Source organism: Triplophysa rosa, linkage group LG8 (genome assembly GCF_024868665.1).
Source record: "Triplophysa rosa linkage group LG8, Trosa_1v2, whole genome shotgun sequence".
Classification (NCBI taxonomy): Eukaryota; Metazoa; Chordata; class Actinopteri; order Cypriniformes; family Nemacheilidae; genus Triplophysa; species Triplophysa rosa.
This window is the reverse complement of record NC_079897.1, coordinates 20851505-20867522: the sequence shown is the minus strand read 5'-3', so window position 1 is coordinate 20867522 and position 16018 is coordinate 20851505. Positions and strand designations below refer to the sequence as shown.

Sequence of the window (16018 nt, the reverse complement as noted above, 5' to 3'; positions counted from 1 at the left end):
TAACAGAGATAAGTAAAAACGTCAAATAATTATGTTATAATTATACATTCTATAACCAAGTTTATTTTTCATATTGTTGTGAGGGCAAAATAATGCGTTAAAAGTGAAGTCACTCTCTCTCTCTTTCATTGAAAAATTCCTCCCCTTCAAGACTCTGGGAAATGCTTAGGCTATATGACGGTCATACCATTTGTAAACTCGGTTATCAATGCACACGTTTACCTAAATAGTAGGCTACTGCTAAAATGGTCGTTAAATCCCTTAAATCCCCATGTGTCGTGTTTCACAGATTAGAGTCGATGGCACGTAAACAGGTGTTAATGTGTTATTTGATTATTTAGGCTGTCTACTGTCAACGAGCCATAAACAGATCCTGAATTCCCTCACATCATGCGGGATGAGAGTTAAGAGTTTTTTTCAGCGTGCCATGCCACGTCCTTGTTTCTCGGTAGCAGGAGGAGGGCTTTAGCTCGGGCAGGTATCTATTACCTGTATCACGTGGGTGGTGGCCAGGTAGGGCGCGCACAAAACCAGCGCGATCCGAGCAGCCATTGCGGAGCAGAGTCCGGGGTTTCGGACTAGTTTGCATCGATTCTCACGCAATTTAAAGGCCACGGGACACATAAAAGGGAGTCCGAACCCGGCACTGATCTGTCCGTAGGTGTGGGATCACTGGGGTCTTGTCTTCTCTGTCACCTGGAGTTGAGCTCTGGGGTTTTTCTTTTGTTATTGGGGTGGTGATTCTGTAGTCTTTCCTTGTAAAAATGACGGTTGATCCCGATTTTCTGGTGCTGTTATTTACCACCACATCTGGCGCAAGTGGGGACCGGTTGGGATCGGACGAAAAGGAAATTGTACAATTGGTTTGGCAAGTTGTGGATTTAGCGACTAAAAAGGTAAAGCGGGTCTCAGTAATGTGGTCATGTTTGTGCGCGTGTAGTAGCATATCGTGGTGAAGTATGAGAGTAAAATTAGTATTATAATTAAAAAAATATATATATTAGAAATTATTTAAAAGACATTTTGCTGCTTAAATTGAGAGCTTCTTTTGGAAATAAAAACACAAATAGGATTAATACCGCTATCTTTGAGTTAGCCGTTTATTTATCATTATTTTTATCAATAGGCCTTACCTGCTTGTATAAATCTGCATGTTAATGCAGTAATCTTTAATGTGTTTTTAGGTTGGCCAGGTACATGAACTGCTCGTCAGACCGGAGAACATTGAGTTTACCGAAGAGTGTCAGGAGGTGAGCGGACTCACAGAGGAGGCCTTGACATCTTCTGCTTCTCTTGAGGAGGCCATCGATGAGGTGACACCTCTTATTCATCTATCATAATAGCCTTGTTGTACAAGACTCAGTGAGGTGCAGACAATATTGTTAATATATTTTTATTACGCAAGAAACCAAACGCAGGGCATAATGACACGTACGTGATACATGAACATAATGAGATGAAATTGCGGGAAGAGTCCTAACAGTTGCGTGTGAGTGCTGTTTTGGAGATGTTTTATTGAGTTTTGTCTTTTTTTGTTCAAACGTGTTTTAAGGCTTAAATGGGTGGTTTAAATACATAAGGATGTTTGCATGTGAGTTCTTAGTTCATGCGTGCCTTCAGCTGTGTGTCAACTAATCCTTTCAAGGTACACAAACCTTTTCCTTGATGCATTAATGGTTGCATACCTTCGAAATTGTATAGCACAGTTTTAAAACACACTGTTAAATATGTTTGTTGATTGATATTTGCACAATATCACGTGAACATATAATTTTGTCTTAACTTAAGTTCATGTGTGTGCAGTTGAATCAGAGGTTATGTGCAGAAGTGGACACCGGTGCAGGGAACACTTTCTGTTTCTGTACTGATGGACAGTTGCATGTGCGCCAAGTTCTGCATCCTGAGGCTTCCAGCAAGGTATGAAACTCGAAATGCTACTGCACTTGTAAAAATGTGATCGGCAGGTTTAGCTGAATGACCTTTAGGTTCAGAAATGTGTTTTTCTCTTATACTGACCTCGTGGTTTTGTGCTTTTCAGAATTTTTTGTTGCATGAGTGTTTCTTCACATTTTTCGACCTACGGAAAGAGTTCAAGAACTCGTTCCAATCAGAAGGGGACTTCAATGACTTAGATCTTCAGGTCATGGCTGACCGTATCCTTTCAAACATGTCAAATGTTAATTTTCTCTTTGCAGCTGACAGCCAGAGAGAGAGAGAGAGAGAGAGCAACAGGGTGTTGGCTTCAGGATCCCGAGGTTTTGAAATGCAAATAGACTCACAATAGTGTGGGCTCATCGAGCCAGCAAGAGAAAGCCAAGAGTGTTTAGCCAACAAGCTTAACCTGCCACACCTACAATATAACGTCTTAATGCCTACACGCAGCCAAACTCACACAAAGCACAATAGACACAGCCCTGTCTGCACTGTAAAGAAAAGGTTAATCCAAAGTCACACTCTTTTTTCATGTTTGCATTGTGATTTTATGGAAGAGCGCTGTGTTGCATTCACTCACTCACTCACTCACTCACACACACACACACACACACACACGCACGCACACACACACACACACACACACACACACACACACACACACACACACACACACACACACACACACACACACACACACAGGCTTTGGTTGACTATCCCCGTGGGGACAGTCCATAGGCGTAATGTTTTTATACTGTACAAACTGTATATTCTATCCCCTATCCCTAACCCTATCCCTAAACCTAAAGATCATAGAACACTTTTTGCATTTTTAGATTTGTAAAAAATATTGTTCTGTACAATTTATTAGCTTTTTTGGTCCCCACAGTGACACGAGTCCCCATGTGTTGGTGTGTATTCAGGTTTAGGTCCCCACCGGGATATACAAACATGAACACACACACACACACTCACATTAAGTGGTTATTAAGGTTTCACACAATCTGTATTCCTTGACTGTGCTTGTGGTCAGACCTGAATGTCGTTGTAGATTCTTCTCTTCATGCGTTCACCGCACACGAAGTTCAGCTGATGTCAGAAATCGTTTTAGCGCTCATCTCTGAGCCTGCCTGTAAGTTCTTTAAACTTGAAAGTTTGAAAAAGTTTGAAAGTTTGAAAAGTCTGTTACAAACCTGTTTTATTCCCCTTCACAGGCCATAAATTCTCCTGCCCTGAAAAAGTGAACGACAAGTTCGAGACTGGCACTTGGTGAGCCATTTCTCATTCAGATGAACAAACATTTGTGTGTTTGATATGTGTAGCATTTTTGACATCCTAACTTTTTATACGCTCTGAATGTAGCAGTAAGATGGAAAGGGTAGATGATAACACAGTGATCAGAGCTCGAGGCCTTCCCTGGCAGTCCTCAGATCAGGACATCGCCCGATTCTTCAGGGGTCTCAACATCGCCAAGTATGAACCTGCAAACATTCCACAGACAGCTAACACATAATCATAATGCAATCTGTATACAACAGCGATCAAATATTAACCTCATAAATGATTGTGTGTGTGTGTGTGTGTGTGTGTGTGTGTAGAGGAGGTGCTGCACTGTGTTTAAACGCTCAGGGGAGGAGGAACGGAGAAGCACTTGTGCGGTTTGAGAGTGAGGAACACCGAGATTTAGCCCTGCAGAGACACAAGCATCACATGGGCACCAGATACATTGAGGTACAGTTATGCTAAAGATACATCTAGTCGGCTGCTCATAAATGTCTCATCATTCTGTTTAACAAAAGTCTGGGTACATGAAACTTGTTACAGCTGTATAGTAACTCTTGTTTATTGTAGGTTTACAAGGCAACAGGGGAAGACTTTCTAAAGATCGCAGGAGGTAAAAAAAAGATTTGATACTTTGTATAGGAATAACAGCACAGCAGAAACCGCTGGCTGATGTTATGTATGTTTCATGTCATTTCCATTTTTTATCTTTGAAAATTATGCTGCACATTTATTGGAAAAATATGTAAGTTTGGTCAACCCAACCAAAACTAAAATACCATTGATCATTTGATTTAAACAAGGGGTGCCACAATATACCGCTATCGTCAATAACTGTGATATTGATTTTTGTAACCGTGTTAATTTACCCATAATTCTGATGATACCCTAAACAATTGAGTACCAGAAAGTTTTGTCTTAGAAGCCCCACTAGTTACAAACTCTCTCTCTAAACCCCACATTTGAATTTAAAGTTATTTGTTTGGCAAAAAATAGAAAACACAAAATAAAAATGAATTTGACCGCCTTCGTTATTTGTTCTAAAAACAACCAGATATCATGATAATATCATCACCGTAATTGTTTTGCCATGATAAAGTGAAGTGAAAATCTAATATTGTGACTGCCCTAATTTATACAGAAAATTCTGTGATCATTTCTTCACCCATATCACTCCAGTACTATATTTATTCTTGCAAAAACAAATATCAAAGCTGCTCTTTTCCATAATATTTAAACCCGGGCCTCTTTCACGCTAAACAAAACCTGTACCAGATGCATAATGTGAATATTTGCATTAGCTTTATAGTTTGTGTATTTCTATGTTGAGTAGCTCACGTGTGCAAACATTTGTCTGACAGGCACCTCAAATGAAGTGGCCAATTTTCTGTCACGGGAGAATCAGGTCATCATCCGCATGCGCGGGCTTCCATTCACCGCCACGGCCGAGCAAGTGCTGCAGTTCTTCTCCCCGTCCTGCCCCGTGACGGACGGCAGTGAGGGCATCCTGTTTGTGCGCTTTCCCGATGGCAGGCCCACGGGGGACGCCTTCGTCCTGTTCTCCTACGAAGAGCATGCTCAAAATGCTCTGAAGAAACACAAGGACATCCTGGGCAAGAGATACATCGAGCTCTTCAAGAGCACTGCCGCCGAGGTGCAACAGGTGGGAGAGCAGCGCGTCCCTTAGGAACCATGCTTTGTTTGGATTGTATTTTGGTTTGTTTGGATTGTTGAACATAGGGAGACAAGTCAAACGTGACGTATTTGGGTGTGCAAGTTTGTGTAGGAACTTGTATGCAAGCAGTGTACGAGATTCAATGCTAATTGTTCCAAATCGGTTTTGTATTGAAAAATATTTAAGAATAGAATTACTTGGAATTCCTTCATGTTAATATTTAGCTGTCAAAAGTAGCAAAGCTACTCAACCAAAGCAGGAGGTTGAGCTCACCTCAACATGCCTTTGGGCGGTCTTGTGTCCACTTGGTCGTGCTTCTGTAAACTGACTGAGTTTCTATAATGGTGTTTGAGGACACACCAAACCTTTTTCTGTCTTGTGTTTGCATATCGACAAATAGTATCTCCAGTTTGACCACAGTTCAGGCCTCATCTCTGCTCTTGAACCCATAAATACACCAAACGCTTGACAATGTGTTTGTGTATTGTACTGTATCTTCCAGTCATCTAATGTGTTTGTATGTGTCAGGTATTGAACCGATATTCATCTGCCCCTTTGATATCCGTGGCACCCTCCCCCATCCTATCCATGGTGCCTCCACCCACGTTCATGCCCCCCGCTGCAGCTGTAACGGGTGTCCGCGACTGCATGAGATTAAGGGGTCTGCCTTACGATGCCAGCATCCAGGATATATTGATTTTCCTGGGGGAATACACTGCGGACATCAAACCACACGGAGTGCACATGGTGATCAACCAACAGGTAGAGTTTCAAGGTCATATTTTTATGAACTGTGACCTTACAGTGTGGACATAAATTATATGGGGTATTCCAAGTTAGGGACTTTGAGAACAACCGTTCTAATGGTGATGAGGACCGCCAGGACTTGTGCTTCTTCATTCCTTTACAATGGGTTTTTGCATTTGCTGTCATAATTCAATCTGTACAATATTTTCAAGCACAAAGAACTAAACTAGCCCAGGGTGAACACCCTACAGGAAAGGACAGATTAAGTTGGTAGGCGTGTTTGGAATATGGTTGCTGGATTCTTGCTTCAAAGCTGGTTTTTACCTGGTCCAGTCATTGGTTGGTCGACCATGCTCCAAAAAAACAAAATGTTGAGCACTTTATGTTAGTATGACAAAATTGAATTCTAATTTGTACGTTTGTATGATCTGCTTTCGCGCCATGTAATGAAATGTTTGGGGTGATGCTTCATTACTAAATGTTTTGGTAACACTATAATAAGGTTGTGTTAATTAACATTAGTTAATGCATTAGCTAACATGAGCTAACAATGAACAATGTTTCTACATTGTTCATGTTAGTTCAGCATTTACTAATGGATTTTTAAAATCAAACGTTGTATCTGTTAATATTAATTAATGCACAGTGAACTAACATGAATATCTGCATTAGCATTTACTAATATTAGCAAAGATTAATAAATGCTAAAACTATGTTGCTCATTGTTAGCTCATGTTAGCTAATGCATTTACTAACGTTAACAAATGGGCAATTCCATGAAAACGTCAACATTACCACGAAAAAATTACGTTTTTACCAGCGGTTTTTACTATGGTAACAGCACAGATTTTAACATTTGGTGGTTCAAATACCTACGTGAGATCTCAGAGCATGTTTATTTCCCTTTTTTTAAATAGAATTTTTTTTCATAGACTGACATTTTTGATGTTTAGACTCTATCAACAAGGGTTCAGTAAAATATAAACAGATGGTTCAATATATTCGTAACAAATTCATTCTCTGAGCATTTTTATGTCACGTCCATAACGCAAAATGTCACGTCCATAACGTTGGAATTGCCCAAATACATCCTTAAGGTTAAGTCTTACTTTTTTCTAATGATCACATGTTTTTGTGTTTTACTTGAATTTACTGTATATAAATTAGCGTAGCATAGTTTTGAATTGCCATGGGAACAGGCTGGATAAACAGGGTTTTATACTGTACTTTTTTATAAATTCAACATTTGTTTGTGTTTTTGCTCAGGGTCGTCCATCTGGTGATGCCTTCATCCAAATGCGTTCGGCCGACCGGGCGTTTCTGGCTGCCCAGCGCTGCCACAAGCGCAGCATGAAGGAGCGTTACGTGGAGGTGTTCGCCTGCTCCGCTCAGGAGATGAACATCGTGTTGATGGGGGGGACGCTCAATAGGAGCGGCCTCTCGCCGCCACCATGTAAGTTACGACGTAAGTGCCGCTGGGCTCTGGGGCTGCTTCTCTCAGCTGTGTGTGCGGGTAGGTGGCGCTTCACGCCTTCCTGTTTTTCCCCTTCCTTTCACTCATTCATTCATTCACTCACTTATTCGTTCATTTGGTGGGTGTCCTGTCCCAATGTTTGTTTCTAGAAGTGGGCAGGAATGGGAATGAGGAGCAGTAGGAACATTGTTGGGTGAATGTTTTCGTTCGGTTCGGATGACTGCGGTGAATTATTGCCAAGTTACTCAGATGCTTCTCCACAGCGGGGTAATGAAGGGCTTTGATTTGGGGTGATTTTGCACAAGATTTCAATCCATATCATGACATCAATCCATGCAAACACAAGTCACGAAGTGGAAAGTCACGTGTGGAGTAGCTTTCTGTTGTAGTGTAGTTTTTTCTCTTTCAGTTGTAGTTCTGGATAGATTGTCAGGGCAGTAACTTTGAAAGGAAACATACTTGCATTTAGCTGAATTAAAGTGGGAGATATTGGTGGTTTTGGGTCTGCTGCATGCTTTGTAAATGAGTGATGAAAAAAAAAAAAAAACCTGATATTTTATATAAACTCTGAATTCCTTTATTGTAGTTATCTGGTATTTTGCCAGCTCGAGCAAAATATTATTGATAGATGAGGTTTGTAATTGCACCTGCAGTGTTAATTGTGCGGCAGCTTTGTGTTGCCAAGTTTTAGATCCGGCAGTATGCTTCATGGGCAGATTCAATAATGTGACATGTTTAAGGTGGGCTTCTGAGGGGGCTGCTGTCAATGTTAATTGTCTTACATGCTCCAGTTTATTTACCCTAAACACTGTAAAAAATGACATGGATATTTACTTAAAAATATTTTGTGTAATATTGTTACCAAATTTTTTTAAGTACTTTAACGCAATATTCAATGAATAAATCAAGTAAAATTACTTAAATTATTTAAGCATGTCACGATAAACTTAAAAAATCAAGAAGAAATACTAATTTGAGCATTGGAGTTAACTTCTTGATCTTTTTTAACTTCAGTTTAACATTTATTATTGTTTACAACATACAGTATATGATGTGCAAGTAAGCTAAAAGTTGTTTCAGTACTGGCATTAGCTAGGGTTGGGCGATGTCTACCAAATTGGCATCGGACGATGCCTACAGTGAAACATCGTGATGGACGATGACATCGGGGGGCGGGGTGAGGGGGCATATCAGTTTGCTAGATGGCCATCTGCCAAAACATTAAAAACAATTACATCAGTGTTAGACTGAGACCAAAACACATTTTGTGACCAGTTTTCAAGACAGCATGATTTTTTTCACACTTTTTCTCTTCTAAATCTTAAAGACAACTGAACAATAAACACTATCAAGTCTTTCATTTTATTGTAAAGCACATAAAATAGCACTTTTTCACAAAAATGACTCTCCTAATGCTAGGAACTCTAAATTCACTGCTCAGTTAGGGAAAACTTAGAATTCATGTAGTCCCACCACAAAATTATTAAGTAAAGATCCTTTTTACAAATATAAGTGGGTTGAACATGATAAAATTAAATTGAATTCACTCAATAATTTGTGCATTTAGAATTCTGAGATTATTTCTATAATTTAGTTTTTATTTTGGTTCAATAAACAAGAACACAATTGTATTAAGTAAAGTTTACTCAATTAATTTCATGAAATCTACAACGACACAACATTTTTTACAGTGCATTGTTCATTGTTTGTGTAATGGGAAGACTGCATAGGACAAACAATGGGCTGGATATGGGCTGTGATGTATTTAAAGAAAGCATTTCATCTCGCTGTAACTTGGTTCATCGGCTTAAATTCAGTCAGATTCACGCCCTTTATTTGTTTGGTGAAAATACCTTGACTAATCACCTTATGTCTTATGATTAAAAATCTGTTTTCATTTAGAATCACATCTAGTTGCCATATGCCCTGAAGTATGCATCAGTGTTTATTAGCATATGCGTAACCGAAGTATACTTTTGGTCCAAGAGTGACGCAAGTCATTTTTTTCTCTCAACAATTCTTTAATATCCCACTTCCATTGTAGGCCTGTCCCCTCCATCGTATTCATTTCATCCCGGGACGGCAGTCCTTCCCGCCGGGGCTGTCCTTCCCGCGGGGGCGATGCTACCAGTGGAGCCGTCAGCTATTTACCCCTCCCAGTTTTTACTGAGTCCCCGCCCCCTGGCCCCTACAACAGCCTTCTACCCTGCCAATAATCCATTATTTATGAACTACACTGCCTATTATCCAAGGTAAGGGTTTCTTGTTGTTTACCGTAGTCCAGAATGAACATATGCATTGCCCTAAGTAGGAGGTATAGAAAGCAGTAATTGCATTTAGGGAAGGTGTGGATGGTTTAGGTAAAGACACGTCTAATACCCTGTGAAGTGCATATATTATGCAAAAGATGCCACAGTAGAAGTATATTTTGGAAAGTATACATTTATTTTATTTTGTAATGCTCCTTCAGAGGTTTGTGTTTTTCAAAGTGTTTTTAAAAACGATTCGCACAAGCAGGACTGGATGTGTGGGTGTGGTGGCAACAGAGTGATTGTGTCACACCCATGTCCTTTAATATAGCTTTAATGCCTATTTCAGCACACTCCGTGTAGTGACAGAACTGGTTCTTGTATTTAGTGCGCATAGGTATGAACAGTTTGGGAAGGGCCCAATAAGCAAAGAAAATTTCCAAGAAAAATGTCAGGTTCATTGTGCCTGAAACACTGGAAAGAAAACAATTTTTTCAATTCAGGTTACACACAACTTTAATACATTGAAAGCTAATTTGTGACCCTGCCTGTGAAAACCGAGCTACAGTCATTCTTTGTGTTTTAATGTTGTGTACAAAACCATCTTACATAGTGTAAAGAACCTTTTGTGAAAATATAACCTTGATATCTTTAATATTGAGTTGACTGAGTAAGACAAAATAATGGTAATCCGCTGAATAATAAAAGTCATAATGACTGAAATCAAACTTTAATGATTATAATCTTGAGACTCACAGGCAGGGTCACATTTGTGCAAATATGTTGGCAATGTTTTGATTTATGTATTTGACTAAGTTATATGTACATCTGTTGTTATAATAACCACAGCCCCCCTGGCTCCCCCCCTAACATCAGCTACTTCTCAACCGGCCACACCCCTTCAGCTGGCTCAGTCCTCTCAGCCCCACCCACAGCACTGATACGAATGCAAGGTCATGCCCATTCCCACGCTTACAACAGTGGAGTTAAAGAGATCCTCAGCATGGTACATGGATATCAGGTGGGTTTATAGTATATACTCAGACGGAGACAATCAGCAGACAGTTAATGTTATAGCTCACTGACAGCTATTAAAGAGACAGTTCATCTAAAAATAAAAAATCAGAATCAGAATCAGAATCAGAAGAGCTTTATTGCCAAGTGTGCTTGCACACACAAGGAATTTTCTTTGGTGTTGGAAGCTTCTAGTACAGACATTCAACACAATGACAATACAATATAATACGATTTACAGTCTAAAAGATTCTAAATTGTGCATATATAAAATAAAGACTATTTTACAGAAAATGGGGGATAATAACATATAAGAGACATTGTACAGGGTAGTATATAGTAGAATAAACATATTAACAGATTGTATGTACACTTGTGCAAATGGATAATTTAGTAAGTAGAGGTAGTGTTATATACATGTATACATAAGATGTAGATATAATAAGGCACTATAGTGCACACTATAGGAGTAGTGGAAGTGGAATATTGCTCTTAAGGAGCAGTTATCTGTTTAGGAGGGAGATTGCCTGGGGGAAGAAGCTGCTTCTGTGTCTGGAAGTCCTGGTGTTTGGTGCTCTAAAGCGCCGGCCAGAGGGCAGCAGATCAAAGAGTTTGTGTGCTGGGTGTGTGGAGTCAATGATGATTTTTCTTGCCCTGTTTTTCACTCTGGAATCGTACAGGTCCTGAAGTGTGGGCAGAGGAGCACCAATAATTTTCTCAGCACTACGAACTGTCCGTTGTAGTCTTCGTAGGTCTGATTTGGTGGCCGAGCCATACCAAACAGTAATTGAAGTGCACAGAACAGATTCGATGACCACTGAGTAGAACTGGGTCAGTAGCTCCTGTGGTAGGTTGAACTTCCTCAATTGACGGAGGAAGTATAACCTCTGCTGGGCCTTCTTTACAATGGAGTCTATGTGGGACTCCCACTTCAGGTCCTGAGAGATGGTGGAGCCCAGGAACCTGAATGACTCCACAGTATCCACAGTGCTGTCCAGGATGGTGAGGGGAGGAAGTGATGGAGGGTTCCTTCTGAAATCCACTATCATCTCCACTGTCTTGAATGCATTCAGCTCTAGGTTGTTTTGACTACACCAGGCAGCCAGCTGAGCAACCTCCTTTCTGTAGGCAGATTCATCACCGTCTTGAATAAGGCCAATGACTGTGGTGTCATCTGCAAACTTCAGGAGTTTGACAGAAGGGTCTGTAGAGGTGCATTCGTTTGTGTAGAGTGAATATAGCAGTGGAGAAAGAACACATCCTTGAGGAGCTCCGGTGCTGATGGTACATGTGCTGGATTTAAATTTTCCCAACCTCACTAGCTGCTGCCTGTTCGACAGGAAGTTAATAATCCACTGACAGGTAGAGGTTGGCACAGAGAGCTGGGTAAGCTTGGGCAGGAGGAGGTCTGGGATTATGGTGTTGAAGGCCGAGCTGAAGTCTACAAACAGGATCCTGACGTAAGTCCCTGGTCTGTCTAGGTGTTGTAGGATGTAATGCAGTCCCATGTTTACTGCATCGTCCACAGACCTGTTTGCTCGGTAAGCAAACTGGAGGGGATCAAGAAGTGATTCTGTCATTTATTCACCCTCATGTTGTTCTAAACCTGTAGATGACTTAGAATTTTTTTCAGTGAAACAGAAGATATTTTGAGAAACGTTCTTAAAAAAATTGTTTGGGATGCATGTTTGAAATGACATGAGGGTGCAGAAGTATTGAAAGAATTTCATTTTTGGGTGAACTATAACTTGAAGAATTTAAAAAACAGCATTGGCTAGCTTCTGGTAGTAATCTTTCACAATGCTATTAAGAATCACTGACTGACCCAATACAAGTCATAGTTTGTTCCACATCATAAAGTGTGTGTTTGTATGTGTTTATAGGCAGGGCAGGGCTGGATTGCAGGGAACATTAAGGTGTGTCCTGCGCCCTGCGGTGTTAGGCATTGAAGATTTAGATGCTTTAGTGGGTTTGAGTAACAGGACAGCATAGTTGCATTGTCACACTCCCTAGTTGTGTGAAACTGGTTCATCTGGTCTGAATTCCCTCACACACACACAAAGAGAGAGAGAGCTAAGGTGAGGTGTATTGACTTGCTGTAACTTGACTGCTGTTGCTGATCTGCCTGCGTTGCTATGGGAGGCCAATGTTAGGATTTTGCTATTGAAGATCACAAAGAATTCATATGACATAAACCTATATCTTCCTGTTTTCCTTGTTGCACAAATCTGTAATAGTCTTCAAAGCTGCTGCCCGCACTCAACAACATAGACCCTCTAAAGAGAATGTGAAGCTGACGTCACGCCCTATGTTGCAGTGGCGCCGCCATCTTGGGAGAATAATACTCCACTGCTATTATTGTTTTGATTTGTACAGTTACTTGTTTTGTTTGATATATGGTGAAATCGAAAGTGAAAGAACCATGGGCTTTTCCTGAACCACTATGCGTAATGCAATTGCATTTTTTAACACAGCAAGACTGACCTACCATAGTTATATTTCCTAATCAAACAAGAAAAACAAAACACTGCATTAAACGCACTAGCAGCCATCCTCCCAAGATGGCGTAACATTCAATGCGGCGTGACGTCGATTAACTAGCTCTATATGAGTGTGTTTGTATATATCCATGAGGTTTAAGGCTAAGTGCTGCAGGTAATAATCACAGCGCACGGAGTATCATTGTGAGTAGTTTACAGTAAAAAGGCAGAAAAAAACTAGCATTGTCCCAAAACCCTGCAATGTGTGTGGAACTTATTTTAACACAACAGATTCTGTTGCTAGTTGCATAGAGTTGCATCCAAGCCTCTGTAATATATTTTATTTATTTTCTTAACAAGTGAAAGAGGGGCCTTAAGAGTCAGTGCGATTGTTTGTGTGTCAGCATCTTAAAAGTCTCGCTCCAGGTTAAAAGGGTGTGAAAGGGTTTCACCCAAAGTATGTGAACCTATTTGTTTATAGCTCAACGTATGTGTTTTTTGCTACCATTTCAAGCTGTTACCAATGAAAATGCATGGTCACAATGACAAATGACAGTGTAAGATATTTAGGCTGATCTTGCATCAATAACCATTTATGAAAAAAGATGACATTTAAAAGATAGTTTTTCCCAAAAATGAAAATTCTTTCATCATTTATTCACCCTCTTGTCATTGCAAACCTGTATGACTTACTTTTTCTGCAGAACACAAGATAAGATATTTGAAAGAATATTGGTAACCAAACAACATTGGACCCCATTGACTTTCATTGTATGGACACAAAACCAAGACATTTCTCAAAATATCTTCTTTTTTGTTGCACAGAAGAGTCATACACAGGTTTTGAGAAACATGAGGGTGACTAAATGTATAATTTAGGGTGAACCACACCTTTAAATTGCTGTATATAAACATTTTGTCCAAACTGGTTCAGAATGACCCTCAGCAGCAAGGACAGTTTATGCTTCTTAGTTAGTGTGAACACATTTTTGCTTAACTACTTAACACATACGTTTTAAATAAAATTCAAGATATTACACCAGTATTAATAGTATTCTTGCATTTTACAGAATTGTTAATCTATTAAGAACCAGACACTATATATGTGACACAAAAGTAAAGTGTTTATTTAGCTGCCTAATGGGGTAATGAACGCATTATAAATGCATCATGCACAGCCACAACTTAAGTGTTTCCCATGCAGGCGATACGTTTGAATTAGACGTCTGCTCATTTGAGATTGGGTTTATTACAAATAATGAGGCATAAGCGTGTATCTCCTGAGTAAAGCTACTTTATTTCTTTCTCTTTTAGCCTGGCAACAGCGATGCCTTGTTAACTCTCCCCTCTGTGCTATCAGCCAAGCAGCCTATTGGTGACCAGACAGTTGGAGGCGGGGCCTATCTTGACTTGCAGCTGCTTTAAGCCAATCTAATCGCAGTGTGAAACACGGATTCATCAAACCCCCTCAAAACAAAGCAGTTTATGCCATTCCTTAGATAGCTATTTATATAAGATAAAAAAGAGAAATATATGTATTTTGACATTTTAATGTATATTGCACATTGTTTTTTTATGCATTCGAGCTAATATTCTACTCATGAGTTTTGTCGCTGAAGTCAAATGTGTGTTTGTGAGAGTTTGTATGTTTGTGTACATTACACATGCAGAGATGTTCACTCAGGAAATAGCTCCTCAAACCAGGTTCAAAAGATTTTACCCGCTGCATCAAGACTACACCCGTACCATTTAAGCCAAAGGACCGAAAAAAGTGTGTGTGTGTGTGTGTGCGTGTTAGTGCCTGTCTCTCCCTATTGATGTGACTCTACCATAAGTATGTAAATGCGTAGAGACCTTCTCAAGCCTTTATCCTTTTTCTTTTAAGGTTTAATTTGCATGAAGTTCAAAGAGCTAGCTGTTATAATATGTTTACAGGAGTCGCCGTGCACAACGTAGTGTATGGATATCTGCAACTTGTAGCTCTACAACAGTCATTTCGCCAAAATTGCTCAGAAGCTGAATCAGGAACAACTGTCTGCGTGTGATGTATACATCAAAAGTGTGTATTGTCCTTACCCAATCAATGTACAAAATAATAGAGATAAATGCGCTAGTCGACGTGTGAACGTGTAGCTGATGTAACCAGATTGATGAATCTGTGAGGTGTGTTTATGGTAGTGTGTGTGTGCCATCACAAGCACCATAACCAAATGCATGTGTGATTTTTTTTTTTTTTACTGCACTCAGAGAGTGTTTTGGGCCTGCTGTAATGCACACATGTGTATTTTCACCCATTGTCTGTGTATTAAGGAGAGTGTTTGTGTGCATTTGATGGAATGTGAACAGGTTTATTGTTTTAACTATACAGCTGTATCCCGTACCCTCCTGTTTGTTTTTGCCAACGTGCGTCGTTTATTATACTCTGTGCTTTTTTTAAATACTAGTGAGTCATTTGCATGTTTAGGCTTTTATGACCTGTAGGAGTAAAATGTATGACAGTAAAATAGTCAGTGTGGTTTATTTGTACCCAGACTTGCCAACAAGCAGTAAGTATGGGTACCGAGAACCGGTACTTTTTTTGGACCGGTACATAATTGGGTCGATACCAGAGTATCGATAAGCTTCATGACAAACGATACTGTTATCGATACTTGCGTTGTTTTATCGCAGTGTATTCGGGTGTTAAATGGCGAATTAGAGGCTGCTGCCTGTCATTTTCCATCCCTGAATGGTGTCCGAATGGCGGAAGTTTGCTCGACGTATGTATGATATCCAGGGCCATATGATTTCCGCGATGCATTTGTAATCTGCTTGTTTTGCGTGTTTATGAGTGAAAGAGTGGCATGGTTGCGCTTGTGGAGCTTTCAGCGTCCGCGTTTCACAACGAGGAAGCTTGTCGCTACCCGATCCGTCCCGGAAACACGATTTGTTCCGCGCATGCGCGAAACTGACGCCACATCCGGTCGATACAATTTACGGCAGTTAAAAAAACGTTCGTTCCGTACCGGAAATAGTTTTTAAATAAACTCTTTATTGAACATTGCATTTAACATCAAAAGACATTAAACACATTACAGTTTGTAATGGTTTGGAGAAACGTACGAGGGATACACTAAGAATCCTGTTTAGAGCGGAAAAAAAAAATTTTATTATTTTTTATGTTGCT

The 16018-nt window shown here is 40.0% G+C and overlaps 1 protein-coding gene across 4 annotated transcripts; it reads left to right on the top strand.

The window, feature by feature from the left end:
* The first annotated feature begins 513 nt into the window (after window positions 1–513).
* On the top strand, window positions 514–15984 carry esrp1 (epithelial splicing regulatory protein 1). Of its 4 annotated transcripts, none has more exons than XM_057340239.1 (15): window positions 514–896; window positions 1185–1313; window positions 1804–1917; window positions 2039–2153; window positions 2966–3064; window positions 3147–3201; window positions 3295–3405; window positions 3531–3663; window positions 3784–3826; window positions 4575–4876; window positions 5417–5650; window positions 6902–7148; window positions 9154–9361; window positions 10235–10379; window positions 14167–15984. In XM_057340239.1, the coding sequence occupies exons 1-15, from the start codon at window positions 765–767 to the stop codon at window positions 14275–14277; spliced, it is 2178 nt and encodes a 725-aa protein (XP_057196222.1). In that variant the 5' UTR covers window positions 514–764; the 3' UTR covers window positions 14278–15984. The 4 variants fall into 4 exon arrangements, with proteins under 4 accessions (XP_057196222.1, XP_057196223.1, XP_057196221.1 ...); XM_057340240.1 differs by having other exon boundaries at window positions 515–896; window positions 6902–7100; window positions 10208–10379; XM_057340238.1 differs by having other exon boundaries at window positions 515–896; window positions 10208–10379.
* The last annotated feature ends 34 nt before the right edge of the window (window positions 15985–16018 follow it).

Excerpts from the sequence above, each read along its gene's own strand:
- esrp1 (XM_057340238.1), top strand. The coding sequence starts at position 765 with ATGACGGTTGATCCCGATTTTCTGGTGCTGTTATTTACCACCACATCT. Across the intron at positions 897-1,184 it reads TGGATTTAGCGACTAAAAAG|GTTGGCCAGGTACATGAACT; the intron begins GTAAAGCGGGTC and ends ATGTGTTTTTAG. Across the intron at positions 1,314-1,803 it reads TTGAGGAGGCCATCGATGAG|TTGAATCAGAGGTTATGTGC; the intron begins GTGACACCTCTT and ends ATGTGTGTGCAG.